The sequence below is a fragment of the Astatotilapia calliptera genome, chromosome 15 (genome assembly GCF_964374335.1).
Source record: "Astatotilapia calliptera chromosome 15, fAstCal68.1, whole genome shotgun sequence".
Taxonomy (NCBI): Eukaryota; Metazoa; Chordata; class Actinopteri; order Cichliformes; family Cichlidae; genus Astatotilapia; species Astatotilapia calliptera.
The window spans coordinates 7,803,035-7,818,543 of NC_137436.1; the positions used below are offsets into that span (position 1 = coordinate 7,803,035).

Consider the following 15,509-nt stretch of genomic DNA (forward strand, 5'->3'; position numbering starts at 1 on the left):
TTGAGGGGGGAAAAAAAAAAAATAGTTACTTTACAGATGTTGTTATCCATACAGGAGATCAGTGCTTGATTTAAAAAAAAAAAAAAAAATTAACATTAAAAAAAAAAAGACTTTTTAGATAGTAGGAATGTGGTGTGTGGGTATTTGCAGCCTTTGTATGCACACAGGAGATTTACAACTCCACCACTGGGAATGACACAGATCCACACACCACCTCACATCTGCAAAAAACACAATATGTTTATTAGTTTCACATGGCAACTAATTTGGTCAAAATCTTTGATGAAATAAAACAAAAAAATCTCAGCATTGATTTGTAATTGCGGTTTGAGTTTGGCTGTGGGCTGTGATTTGATACGTGACTTATAAATATGAAAACGTCCGACATATTCTCTGAACAACTTAAGATGAGAGGGGTGCACAACAACGCAAGATTATTGTATTAACAAGTATGTTGAGGTTAAAGACAGTATCACGAAGTTTACCCTTTTTAACTTATGACGAGTAAACCTAGTCTAAAGCAGGTTATGTTTAGAATTTCTGTTTAAAATCACATCTTTAAAAAAAACACACATTTCAATGACTACTTTGATTTTTCATTCTCTACTGAGAGAATATGTTTTATTCTTGCAACATGGTGAGCCGCAGCTTAAAGAGGCATACTGTAAAGTTGGTCCACAGCAGAATTCAAGTTTATTTGATCCAGAAATTATATTTTCATATTCATCCTATATATCAGATCTATTTTATACAGATGAAATTAAACCTAATAGACCAGAGATTACAAAACTTTACAATGTCTTCACCTTTTAAATTTTTTTTATGACAGTGACTAAAGTAGGTTGCAGTTGATTGGTCAGTTTTTTGCCAAAAAATAGAGCTGACAAGTCAAATGTCCCGTTTAACTGAAGCAGATAGCTTGGGTTGACAAAGACAGCTTGATAACCAGTGTCGTGATTCGTTTTATCTCTGACTGAGATTTTAGGTTTTGCCAGGCCAGCTAACACAAAGAAAGTCTGGCTATTTAAAACTTGCTTAGTAGTACACATCTCATAAAAGCCTGCAAATGAGTCAGAGTCAGATTTAGGGTGAGTAAACTCGGGGGCTACAGAGATTTAGGAAACTAATTCTGAAGAAAATCTGGGAGGAATTAGCAAAATGTGCTATTTTGAAAGCAAAAGAAAAGAGTGACGAAAGAATTTTCACTGCAGGCAAGCTGGTTTTAAATAATTGTCAAAAAACATAAACTTTATTATTACAGAGCTACCTGCGGGTAATTAAAATGCTTTATTTTGAGCACACCTGATGAATTACTGTTTCCAGGCATTACAGTATTTTGGTGCAACACCTTTGGCAAAGAAGAATAAATATAATTTGGAACAAGGACAAGGATCCTCGAGGCTTCGCTGCATGGTAATAAGGGGAAGAATAATCAGAACAAACACAATAGGGCTCCGGCTGCTTTGCTCCATGTAGGGTCTTAATTATCACATGCTATGTTGCCTTGCTGTCTAAAAGCATCAATATTAGAATGGGCAAAGGGTGGGAAGACGTGGAACGCAGATTGAAAGTATCTGACAGTGCTAAACAGTTTTTAAATAGTAAAGAAATTTTGATGTACATCATATTTACATTGGTTTATTTCCCTCGCTAATATATTTCATGGCATCTGCTAACAGTTTCACTCCCCCCTCCCTCTTCCGTTTGCCCTCCTGCACTCTGTTCATTGTACAACGCCACAGAGGAAATGTTGGTTTTAATCACTAGGCATAATTAATTGACATCCTTCCTTGTTAAGAAAATAAAAGCCTCAGAGCCACAAAGTAATTGACAGAGTTAATTTGGGGGACAACTGTAGGTGAGTTTTGACGTGTGTGTGAGTGGGCAAGTGAGACGATGCAATCTGATAGCCTTTTGTATGCGAAAGAGTTTCTATTTGGATGCATCTGGGTGCACTCACCATTTATCATTTTTCCATTCCAGGGGGAACATATAATCAGAATATTATCGGGGAATCCCAAGGTCTCACATACCCTTGAATTTACATAGATAATGAATAAATGTGTCCATAAAACTTTAAAAAGGCATCAATAGTTAGAAAATGTTCAGTATTCATAATGCATTAAAGCAGTAATAATGATGAACAAGCTCTGGGTTGCGGTTTACATTCAGGGATGGATTTGAGAGCTTTAGATTGCAGTGAGAGCTTTTTACAGGTAGTTAAGATTCCATTTCTGTTTCCCAAGTGACCTCCATTTCCAGAAGGTCCAGAGCTTAAGCTTTACTCATTTATTGCTCCATCCTCCATCACAAGGCAATTGACTACAACACTGGGCGTGTATCTGTTATGCTGCCAGTGGTTTAGTGCATGATTAGACATTTATAACATGTCTCAGAAGAACTTTAGTCGATTGCCACGACTTTTGCTGTTTATAACAGCATTGTGCAGTAAAAATATGTTTCTGTATATTTTTGAGGTTGATTTTTCCATTGAAGCATATTTTCGAATGATTCTGGGTTCATTTTTTCCCCCCCTTGGCTGTATATGAGTGCTTTAGAGCTAGATGTCAGCCAATAAACGAGTGGGATCTGTGCCGTGTGCATGGATTTAAAACCATTATACAAGTAAAGTATCGCTAGGAATAGAATACAAATCCAGTCGTATAAATGTGAGCGCTCCACCAAGGCTGACACCGTTCCCCGAGTCTGGCTGCTAGTGATGCATGTGTGTGCGTACATGTGTTTGTGTGTGTGACACAGCCTGTCTTGCAGCAGCCTTGCTTTGGCAGGTCATAGTTTTCCCCTCAGAAATCAGCCGCTCTCTGAACTGTTAAATCACACTAGAAGCCAACCTTTGAGAAGAAAATTAATTACTTTCCCTCCTCTCCCCCTCCTCCTCCCTCTCCTCCTCCTCTCATTTCTTCCATATTATCCCTCCCTCATTCCTTTTCATTCTCTTTTCTCGCATTCTTTCCCCTCAGTCGTTTTTTCTTTTTTCAAATAAAGTTGGCCACAGGTGACTTTTTTTTTTTTTTTTCTCTTTTGGAAAATAACAATGAAATGTGCCATTACTCTTAAAAGCCTTATTCTTTCCATTTGCTGGCTTTGTAGCTTTGATGGAGCTCTAGATTGACTGCGTGTGACTGTGCAGTTCATTCGCATCTTGCTTTGGCAGGAATATCGTGCCCGCAATCTTTAGTGAAATCATTATGTTGTCAAGTTTGTTGAGAGCTTTCTTAATTTGAAATCAATGAAATGGGCTCTATCCATTTTTGCGTATGGTGTGTAGTGGAAATAGCCCGCATACCCGATGACTAAGATGAGCGTCTCAGTGGATGATGCTGGCATTCGCTGTTATGTTTATCATCAACGACACACATAAGGCAGAATTTTAACAGAAACAGGCATGCTCGATGTTCAGTGTCCTGGGTAAAGCTTGCAGTCAATGTTCTCGTAGCTACCATTTTGTTTTCATTCCAAATTGATTTGCCTTCCTCACAACCCGGTTTCTCTTTTTACCTTTTTCTCAGATCCAGATAGAGGATGTGGAGAATGAAGAAAAACGATACAGCCTTTTCCAGGAGCTGTTGGAAGCGGCGCAGAAGTGGGAAGACTTTCAGTTGCTCATTCTTCTCCTCCAAGCATGGCCACCTATGATGAAAGAGGAAGTGTAAGACAAACGTCCATCTTATTTCGTGTTAATGATTTAACAGTGATGATTTAACAGGACAGTGCTGTCATGGCTTCTATAAAGACTGATTATCAGTTTAAAAAAAAAGTTAAGTATTGTAAGTGTTTAAAAACAGCTGTGGAGTAGTGAAGACTTATATGCTGAACCTTATCTTTGACAGAGCCAGGCTAGCTGCGCATCCTTCCAGTAAACTATGTGAGCTCTGCTGTTGGCTCTTGTCTAAAGTTCAGTGGACTGAATATGAGACAGAGCAGAATTAACTGTCAGCAAGAAAAGAAAAAAGCCTCAAAGTATTTTTTTGAGCACATCTATTGTGGTTGTTACATACTTTTTAAATGTTTTTTAAGCGTTTTTATAGTTTTTAAGGCTGTATTTGTGTTTTGCAAAAATCTTGTATCTAATTTCTTTATATTTTTCTTCCTAGTTGCCAGACTTTCTTATGATTTTAATGTGGTCCTGAGCAGTATTTCTCTAGGTTTTCTGAAGTTCTTCAGAAAGTTTGGAGCTTTTCTTTGGATGTTGGCTCTTTATCCACACATTCTCAGTCCAGTCCATGCACCTGACAATTTTCAAAAGAATGTTTTTATTTTTTTAAATATATATATATATATATATATATATATATATATATATATATATATATATATATATATATATATATATATATATATATATATATATATATATATATATATACACATACATACATAGGCACATGGGTCAATACATGAGCGGGACACAGAAAGGGATTGGCAAGAATACCAGAGGCGCAAAACACCAGCTACTGGTAGACAGAACAATCAGCCGAGACTGCAAGACCAGACTGACCACCCTGTACACTGCCTGGATTGATTACAAGAAGGCCTATGACTCAATGCCCCACAGCTGGATACTGGAATGCCTAGAATTGTACAAGATCAATGGGACCCTAAGAGCCTTCATCAGGAACTCAATGGGGATGTGGCGTACAACACTAGAGGCTAACTCCAAGCCCATAGCACAAGTCACCATCAGGTGCGGGATCTACCAAGGAGATGCTCTGTCCCCACTGCTGTTCTGCATAGGCCTGAACCCCCTCAGTGAGATCATTAACAAGACTGGCTACGGATACCGACTACGGAACGGAGCAGTTGTCAGCCACCTCCTGTACATGGATGACATCAAGCTGTATGCCAAGAGTGAACGAGACATCGATTCACTGATCCACACTACCAGGCTATACAGCAATGACATTGGAATGTCGTTCGGACTGGAGAAGTGTAGCCGGATGGTAACAAAGAGAGGGAAGGTAGTCAGAAGGTAGTCAGAACTGAGGGGATTGAACTACCAGAAGGCAACATTGCAGACATAGAGGACAGTTACAAGTACTTGGGGATCCCACAGGCAAATGGGAACCATGAAGAGGCCGCTAGAAAAGCTGCAACCACCAAGTACCTGCAGAGGGTCAGGCAAGTCCTGAGGAGTCAGCTGAATGGTAAGAACAAGATCCGGGCCATCAACACGTACGCCCTGCCCGTGATCAGGTACCCTGCTGGGGTAATAGGCTGGCCAAAGGAGGAGATAGAAGCCACTGACATAAAGACAAGAAAGCTCCTTACCATGCATGGAGGGTTTCACCCCAAGTCCAGCACCCTCAGGCTGTACGCTAAGCGGAAGGAAGGGGGCCGGGGACTGGTGAGTGTCAGCACCACAGTCCAGGATGAGACAACGAACATCCAAGAATACATTGGGAAGATGGCCCCAACTGACCGAGTGCTCAGTGAATACCTCGGGCAGCAGAAACCCAAGAAAGAGGAGGGAGACGAGGAACCATCATGGAAGGACAGGCCCCTGCACGGTATGTACCACCGGCAGATAGAGGAGGTGGCTGATATCCAGAAATCCTACCAGTGGCTGGACAAAGCTGGACTGAAAGACAGCACAGAGGCACTGATCATGGCAGCACAAGAACAAGCTCTGAGTACAAGATCCATAGAGGCTGGGGTCTATCACACCAGGCAAGACCCCAGGTGCAGGCTGTGTAAAGATGCCCCAGAGACAATCCAGCACATAACAGCAGGGTGCAAGATGCTAGCAGGCAAGGCATACATGTAACGCCATAACCAAGTGGCCGGCATAGTGTACAGGAACATCTGTGCCGAGTATAACCTGGAAGTCCCGAGGTCAAAATGGGAGATGCCCCCAAGGGTGGTGGAGAATGACCGAGCTAAGATCCTGTGGGACTTCCAGATACAGACGGACAAAATGGTGGTGGCTAACCAACCGGACATAGTGGTGGTAGACAAACAGAAGAAGACGGCCGTAGTGATCGATGTAGCGGTTCCGAATGACAGCAATATCAGGAAGAAGGAACACGAGAAGCTGGAGAAATACCAAGGGCTCAGAGAAGAGCTCGAGAGGATGTGGAGGGTGAAGGTAATGGTGGTCCCCGTGGTAATCGGAGCACTAGGTGCGGTGACTCCCAAGCTAGGCGAGTGGCTCCAGCAGATCCCGGGAACAACATCGGAGATCTCTGTCCAGAAGAGCGCAGTCCTGGGAACAGCTAAGATACTGCGCAGGACCCTCAAGCTCCCAGGCCTCTGGTAGAGGACCCGAGCTTGAAGGATAAACCGCCCGCAGGGGCGTGCTGGGTGTTTTTATATAGTTAAGCCATTTAACCTGCTGATCATTCAAGGGATGAACAGACAATCCAAAATTATCAACTGAAATTGTCTTTTATGTGTGAGCACATAACTGCACCTAATTCTCAATTTTCTAGTAAAATATAAAGAAGCAAGAAGTGAGTGGGTCGAGACTTTTGCACAGTACTGTGTGAAAGTTTATTTCCCCCTGTTTGTAATTATATCTGAAATATCACTATGTGCCCAGAAATACCAAAGAGGCAATTTCTAGGAAAATATTTTATAAATATAAAACATAAATATCCAATAATGCAGTGTATTAGTGTAGCATATAATGGTGCTGGGTGGAGTAACTCTTCCTTTTAAGTGTTTAAATATATGGTGCTTCATGGCAATACATACGTCTTTTCAATTTGTTCATCATTACTTGCTACATATTAAATAAGGTTGAGTTACCATGGTAACATGTCTCCAGAAGGCAATATGACTCTTAGGAAGGCACGTGAATGGACTAATTAGTGGAGTTATAATGTGTTGACAATAGTATTCATATTCCATACATGATGCGTGGTATGGGATTTCTCACAATGCCATGTTGTTAGCCTTATTATTCACACGTTCATATGTACTGAATTTAAACTCAAACATGTAAATATTTCATTGTCTGTGGTTTGGAGGTAGTAATTAAAATATCCCATTGATGCTGACTGTGTGGAGAATACTATTAGTGTCGCGGCTCATATGGTGTCAATTAATTTTCTCTCATTTTTGTCGCCTCTCTCTGCTGGTGCCCTCTCAGCATCTTCAGTGAATTTAAAGTTAAAAATATAAGTGCTGTTTCTCTGCTTTGGGTCAAAGCAGCCACTTAAAGTGAGTGATTCTGTGTGTTTTGTTGCTTCACAAACACCCATAGACACTTTTTAAAATGTAGTTTCTTTATTAGATTTGTTGCTTTGGGAAATGGGAACGCATGAGGACACGGACATTTTAATGGGCAACTTCTATGGACTGCCTTTGCATTTTACTAAGAGCTGGCGGTGCCTTTTATCTCCTAGATGCTGTGTACATAGACTTTTAGACTCGGAAATCACAGAGCCTCGGGCTCTGTCCTTCTTGCACCAGCTGATGTCTTATGAGCCACAGTAAGGGTTGGCTATATTATCAATAAACCCTAATGATGTGATTGCTCTTCCCCTGCTCTATTGTTCTCAATTAAAAGCGAGCCCTTCTCTGAGGACCACAGAGACAAACTGGTTAATGTTCCTTGGATTTTATCCTTCCAGCTCAATCAAAGCAAGGTTCTTTTGCAGTAGTTGTAATACACTCGTGATAACTTGAAACTTTATTTATAAATGTGTGTATATTTTATAAGTGTGTGTAGGATCAGTCCAACTGCGCCTTCACAGTTAACTAAAAGTGAAAAACTAGTTCATGCATTTATTACTTCTCACATACAAGGTCTTAAATAATCAGGCCCCATCTTATCTTAATGACCTTGTAGTACCATATCACCCTATTAGAGCACTTCGCTCTCACTCTGCAGGCCCACTTGTTGTTCCTAGAGTATTTAAAAGTAGAATGGGAGGGAGAGCCTTCAGTTTTCAGGCCCCTCTTCTGTGGAACCAGCTTCCAGTTTGGATTCAGGAGACAGACACTATCTCTACTTTCAAGATTAGGGTTAAAACTTTCCTTTTTGCTAAAGCATATAGTTAGGGCTGGACCTCCCTTAGTTATGCTGCAATAGACATAGGCTGCCGGGGGATTCCTATGATGCATTGAGTTTTTCCTTTCCAGTCACCTTTCTCACTCACTATGAGTAAATAGACCTCTCTGCATTGAATCATATCTGTTATTAACCTCTGTCTCTCTTCCACAGCATGTCTTTTATCCTGTCTTCCTTCTCTCACCCCAACCGGTCGCAGCAGATGGCCGCCCCTCCCTGAGCCTGGTTCTGCCGGAGGTTTCTTCCTGTTAAAAGGGAGTTTTTCCTTCCCACTGTTGCCAAAGTGCTTGCTCATAGGGGGTCATATGATTGTTGGGTTTTTCTCTGTATCTATGAAGCGCCTTGAGACGACTTATGTTGTGATTTGGCGCTATATAAATAAAATTGAATTGAATTGAATTAAATCTATTGACTCAAGGTGCCAGTAAGAGTAGCAGCAGGATTATAGTATCACATTAGTGACACAGCCTTATATACAGTGACAAATGTAAGCGCATAAGTAGCATGCTTAATACTTTAGTTTAAAAGTAAAAATAAGTAAAGTAACCAGGATGCTTTATCTTGGATAGAGCTTTTATACAGGTTGTTTATGTCATGGTCCTGGGTGAGTGACCCAGTGTTTTGTAGCTGTTTCATTTCATTTCTTGATTATTTGGTATTTAGGGTTGTCACTGTTAATATTTTTGGTTCTGTTCTAGTAATTCTTTTTCTCAGTTTTTGTATTTTGAGCTCCTTCTGTTCTGTGTGACTGTGCCTGCCCTGGTCCCACGTCTCCGTGTTTCCTCCCTGTTGCCATGTCTGATGTCTTAGTGTTAAGCTCGTGTCTGTGCATACCTGTTATATTTCCTGTTTTAATTTGAAGGTCCTTGTCTTATGTGAATGTGTCTGGCTTTGCTTCCCTAGTCTCGTTAGCCCTGATTTCTCCTTCTGTGCATTCAGGTTTCAGTTCAGTTTCATTAGTTTTCCCAGTTTAGAGTTTCCTTAGTTTCTGCATATGTCATCTCCGCTCCTGTTGTGTTCTCCACTCAGCTCGCTCTCATCACAACCTCGGCCTGCATTTGGGTCCTTACCTCACCTCCACACAGCTTGCCTCGTCAGCCATGACAGTTTATAGCCCTCATTTTCTCCATGTAACGACATCAGTCATTTCCATTCAGCATTTGCTCCTTCTATCATATAAAATGCAGCTAACACGTGCTCCAGCGATACTCAGCTTGGTCCATTTTTGACTTCTGGGCTGCTAGTATTAATGCTTCACGTGCCTTCATAACCTGGTTGTACCCAACAGTTTGTTTTTGCTTCAACTAGTAAAACGAACTTGATGTTTTTAGCTGTAAAGCGAGCAGTTTTCTTGCATATTGTACAAGTGTTGCCTAAGCATTCTACTTTAGAGGTTGTTGAAGTAGCTCCCTTTTTACTAAATCATCATTGGAGGCTGACACGGCTCTCACTCTTAAACATGCTTGTCTTGTTGTTGTGCTCGCACGGCGAAGCTATATCATTAATATTTTAATATGAAACAATTTAATTACACAAAAAATTTATACCGGTATCACGCACGCTACGATATGGTCAGTCTTCAGTTTAAACTTGGGAAGTGTCATAACCCCAGTTATGACAAATGTTTCAGCGAAATAAGAGTAAAAGCTTTCATTTCCACCACAGCTGGAGGACTGTGGAAATTAGGCACGTAAGCCCATTGTTGTTCAAGATTGAATGGATCCAGTGAATTAATTCAGATGTTTGATGATTATCTGTTTATGCTCAGTCGCGTTAAAAACAAGCGGCAGGTTAACAGCGTGTTAACACGTGCGTTCCTTTTTAAATATCTCTTTTTCTAAAGAAGGCAGTAAGCATTATCCACCTCTCATTCTCGTAGTGCGCCTGTTGACTTCGGTTTTATATAAATGGAGCTGTACAGTGTTTGATCAGCAGCTGTCTTCCAGTACAGCAAACTTTGACTCCACAGTAGTTTCATCTGCTGAAAAGCAGGTAAAGCTTCTGAGTCTCTTGGAAAGATCTGACTGTGGAAATAGGCAATTACTGTAGATACAAACTGGTGAAGAATAGATTTTTATTTTATTTTTCATCTGGACTCTTTTGTCTGTCAGTTTGAGTCATCTTCAAGCTCATGGTGTCCATAAAGTACAAAAGAGGATAAAGTTGGTTGTGAATGGGGAAACAAATACTGTAAGTGGGAGATGAAAACAGTTTCCACCAGAAGAACATATTTTTTTTAGCTATTGGCAATTTAATGGACAAAATGAAAAACATTATTCAACAGTCCATTCATAATGGACACCAGGGATGTCATTAGATGTGTTGAGACTGATGTAAAAAGCCAACACACACACACACACACACACACACACACACACACACACACACACACACACACACACACACACACACACATACATATTCAGTAGAGAAGCACTAGAAGAGATTAGGGGTTTGTTCAACTCTGCTGCTTCAAGGTCACCCCAATTTCCAATGAAACTCCACTGCTTTTGTGAGCCTGATAGCTACAGTCGGACCTCTGGGACAGTCAGCTATAATCATTTGTTTTAACCACAGACTGTTTTATCTGTTGTCTTGTTGCATCTGTCTTGTACATTCAAATGTGAGCGTAAAATCAGCCTGTACATATGTCTTTTTGTTTTTTCTCATTTGTTTTGGCATCCATACTTTGTTAATTTGCTACAACATGAATAAACAGCAACTGCGCTGTAATGTACTTACTCCAAGCCCGAAATTCTGCTCAGAGCCACATCTGCTCTGCATATTTTGTTCTTTCTTTCTTTTTGGTGCAGTGATGGCTACACGTGGAGCTCATAATTTGGAACACAAAACTCAGAATAGCTTAACCTTCAAACGCCTCATTTTAGATGCTGACTGCATGAGGACTTTATCTCTGTGCAGAACACATGGTTAACCTTAACTACTTGTCTGACTCAGCACTTAATCCTGGTCGGGATGGAAGTGTGCCATTGTGTGTGTGTGTGTGCGTGTGTGTGTGCGTGTGCGTGCCAGTATGAGGATTTGCTTCAGTGAGACCATAAGAGGCTGTTTTGGGAGCCATACTGAGTGTTGCATCTGAAAAGCTTCTCCTTTAGTCTGTCCGCATAAACTGAGTCATGATTCAAAGCACGAATGGAGGCTGGCTGTGACTCACACTGCACCCTTTGACAGATTTGGCGAGCACACAGACGCTCAAAAAGTCGCATGCAGCAGTACCTTCCTGTCCCCTGGAAAAGCACAGGAAGCAGTAGCGTGCCAGCAGCACAAGCGGATTCTGTTTGTTCCCATGGCTGTATCATCCAAAGGTGAAGCAGCTCGTCTGGACAAGACACCCCGGAAGTGGGATGGAGAGCTGCCTCTTCAGCTAACAGACAGACACAGGAGCCCTGCTGTTCTCCCTGCTGTCTCTTTATCGCGCTCTGTCTCTTTATTTTGACGGACCTTTCCATCGTTCGCTGACACTCGGTTCTTTTGCAGAGATGCTCACACACTCACAAGCCTACTTAAGAAAATGCTTAACCTCCTAATCTGACTCTAGAGTTTCTGCTTCCCATCATACGACCAAAGATCGGTCCGAATGCAAAACATTATCATTTGATACAAAGCGCATATTCATATCAGATTCCTCATGATCTCCTCTTCCTTTGCTCTCCCCTCAATATTTAATGCACTGCTTGTCATTTTAATCACATACACAACTTCCAGCAGCACTGGCGTGTCAACATGTATTTTCGAAGCACTCGAAGTGCCTCTACTTTTCTAACAAGTTCAGAATTTATTTATTTTTCTCCATACATTGTATTAATATTTGCAACCTCACCAGGACTCAGAAATGTGCTTTGATTCCCCTCGTGTAGCCTGATGCAGATATAATGAGGCTTTGGTTTTGCATTAGGCTACAACCTCCGCAGCCACTAAAATTAATAACTGTTGGCAGTTACAGAGGCACTAATATGACTCTGTGCCATGCTAAGGGTAATAGTAATAAAATTAATTACTTCAACAGGGTCAATGCATCAGTCGTGGCATATTTAAACCGATAATGAGTTGTTCCATGGTTTTTGATTTTCGTCTTCCATGCCCCCGTGTATTGATAAAGATCCATGAAGGTTACACCGGTGTTTGCCGGCTTTGGCTGAGGGCGCGCATGTGCTCTAGAGGTGCTAGCAAAGGTCTTAAGAGCTAATGAAAGATTGTGTAAATAGTGTGATGCCTGTCACTGGCATTAACACAGAGGTGAGGGAAAATATAGCGTGCAGGTGTTTAATATTAATTGCACGAGAATATGTACTTAGATGTTAGTGTTGGAATGAATTTGTTTAACTTTAGGCTTCTTGATCACCTTCTCTGCTTTCTTAACAGCCTGAGATTTGAATGGAAGTTGATGCTGTTATTTTTGCGCATTTTTGTACACTTTGGTGTATACGCAGTGATCATCTGCCAGTTGCTGTCTCACAGTATTACCATTTGGTCACATGGGGGTATGTACATAGGAATGGATGAAAAGCATTAGAGTAATTTTACATGTTGCACTTTTGTTCTTTTCCAACTTTTCTTGACATAAAGACACCATCAAAGGCAGCTGTTTTCCCTGTGTACTGTTTACCAGTGCATTTCCTCTTTATGTCAATCAGAGAGGACAAAGAAGCTCAACACAACTCTACACACAGACACACATTTGTAAGTCTTTGTTTCTCTCTTGTCTGCAGGGCAGAGTCAGAGCATAACCCCTGGGTGGTGCTAACCTCAGCCTTACTGACCCGCTGCAAGGGATCAGAGGTCAAAACAGACCTGGGTCAGCAGGTTGTCACCATGGTGAGATCTCTCTATAACAGCAAACACAAGCTCCCTGTGCAGGTAATCAGATAATACTCTGTATTTTTTGTTTGTGAACGTCTAGCCTTTTCTTTGTTGCAGTAAACTTGAAAGTGTGTTAAAGCAGTAAATCTTTATTTATTTCAGGAAAATTAAATTGATATGGAAATACATTCACCAAAGTACTGCATAAGAGTCCTCTTACTCACCTGTACCTCTGCATAAAATGAAAATAACAGCAAAAGAAAATTCATTTTTTATTTAATGCCAGCAACACCTTTCGCTCCAGTTAAACAAGGGCATGTTTACCACTGCGTTGCATCATCTTTTCTTTTAATAACACATAAAAAGCATTTGGAAACTGAGGATACTATTGTAGTGTTGAAAGTGAACTTTTTTCCTCCCATTCTTGCTTGCTGTGGGAGTTCTCTTCTTAACATATCAGGCTTCTTTTGTCATATTATTTTTATTCAGCTTCAAAGTGTGCCAAATGTTGTCAGTGCTTGAAAGACCTGGATTGCAGACAGGCCATTTCAGCACTTGCGGCTTTTTGAATTCACAGCTGCAGAAGTATGTATGGGAGTGTCTTGCTGAAACAAGCAAGAACATCTGAAAGGCAGTATATGTAGACGGTACAGCAACATCAACCCTCCTACTGACGTATTTCACATACACAGACTAATTGCTGTAACCTTAAGAATAATTTACTGCAAGAAGCAAATATAATTGCAAAGCAATATCAATTATGTAATTATTATTGGTAGCACTTTCTATTAAAGCTCAATAATAAAGGGGTAATAGTAGTGTAATAAGTGGGAAACAAGCTTGTAGCATGGTAAGTTATTATTATACAATTACCAAAGTAATAACCATGTAATATCCAAGTAATATATGGTAGTAACAGTGGTTACAGTTGAGTAATATTACCCTGAAATGTATGTAATTGGATAATAAGGGCCCCAAAACTGGGCGTAACAATGTCGAAATAGAGCTTGGTAATAAAGTGGTAATAGCAGGGTAACAAGGAAGAAACAAGAACGTAATAATGTGTCAATTTCAAAGTTATTACCAATCAATTACATGTGGTAGTTTCTGTGTAAAAAGCACAAAACAGACAGAAATAATAAATAAAAAGAAACAAAGAAAACCAGAAAACCCATACTCAAATATGATGAAACCAATCAGGGTAATTTTGAACCCCACAGAAAATAACTGAAGTAAACACAGATCCAGGCAGCGTGTCCCGAGTTTACCCCACAGTTTTCTATACATGTTCAAAAGATCTCACCTGGGAGGCGCCCAGGAGGCATCTTGGTCAGATACCCAAACCACCTCAGCTGACTCCTTTTGATGTGTAGGAGTAGCTCCTCCAATGCTCCTTGCCCTGTCTCCAGGGCTGAGCACAAACACGCTTCACAGTAAACTCATTTCTGCCACTTGTATCTGTCATTTTATTCTTTTAGTCAATACACAGAGCTCCCGACAAACCGTAGGGTGAGGGTAGGAGCGTAGATCGACCAGTAAATCGACGGCTTCGCTTTCACGCTCTGCTCCCTCTTCACCACAACAGTGTCCTTATCACTGCCGAGACCAATCTGTCTGTCAATCCCACTCTCACTCCTTAACATTTTTAAAAAGCACTTATCAAAGGACAAATGGAAAACAATGGTGTGGCGTCATTAGGAACAAATTGAGTGGCAAAAGTCAAAAACTTGGACCCACCTATAAGGTTTAACAAAAACTATCCCTCTGGGGCACGCATGGACCCAGAGGGTCAGTAGGATGAGACTTTAATGGTGCCTTCACAGATATTAAAGTTAGCCATACCATAAGCACTAATGAACCCCATTACCATCTTTTGAACTGCCAGATACAAAACCAGCCGTTCTCTGTTTCAGTCCAGAGGATGCAGGTTTATTTTTGCACTTGTGGTAAACTGATAAACTGTGTTCACTGGTTTTAAAAAGAGTTTGTGACCCCAAGCAGTGATTTCCATTACAGAATCTGTTTTTAGTGCAGTGCTGCCCGAGGGGCCCAAAATATCGGTTTCATAATTGGTTTTCAGCCTTTGGGTACAGAGATTTCTCTGGATTCTCTGAATCTTTTAATCACAATGTGTACAGCACCTTCAGTAATAGCACTATCAAGCTATTTTCAAGAATTATTATTCTAATTATTTTTAAATTATTTGTATTTTTTTTCTTTCACAGAGTAGGTAACTCCTCCACATCTTTAAATCTCAAAGATTTGAATGTGTGTGGGATGTTTTTTATACTCAGTCGCGTCACTTACTTGTTTCTAATTAACCTAATTAGTCGTGAGTGCCTCTGCCCTGTCTTTTTAAAATGGATTTATCTAATTATTTACTTAAGCAGTACACAAGTTTTCCAATTGACTGTTATCCATAGTTTTTTTAAAACATATTTCTGGCATCAAATTCAACATGAATCAATTTTTTTTTTTTAGTTGTGTGTTCAGGTTTTTAACATTTGACGTGTCGTCTTTGTTATATTTTTACGTTTTGGGTTTTAAGTGTTTGCCAATTATTTCATGAAGCTGTTTTGTTGTTGTTTATTTACAATTCATAGTGCTCTGGGTTGTATGGGCATTTGTATTCCACTTTATGCTCCTACATTAC

The 15,509-nt window shown here is 40.5% G+C and overlaps 1 protein-coding gene across 1 annotated transcript in view; it reads left to right on the top strand.

Annotated features, from left to right (window-relative positions):
* Positions 1-15,509, top strand: part of nbas (NBAS subunit of NRZ tethering complex) — a 179,142-nt gene that overhangs the window by 149,183 nt on the left and 14,450 nt on the right. The window contains exons 50-51 of the mRNA XM_026142563.2: positions 3,531-3,670; positions 12,766-12,913. Coding sequence (XP_025998348.2) covers positions 3,531-3,670; positions 12,766-12,913 — 288 coding nt within the window. The remainder of the gene's footprint in view (positions 1-3,530; positions 3,671-12,765; positions 12,914-15,509) is intronic.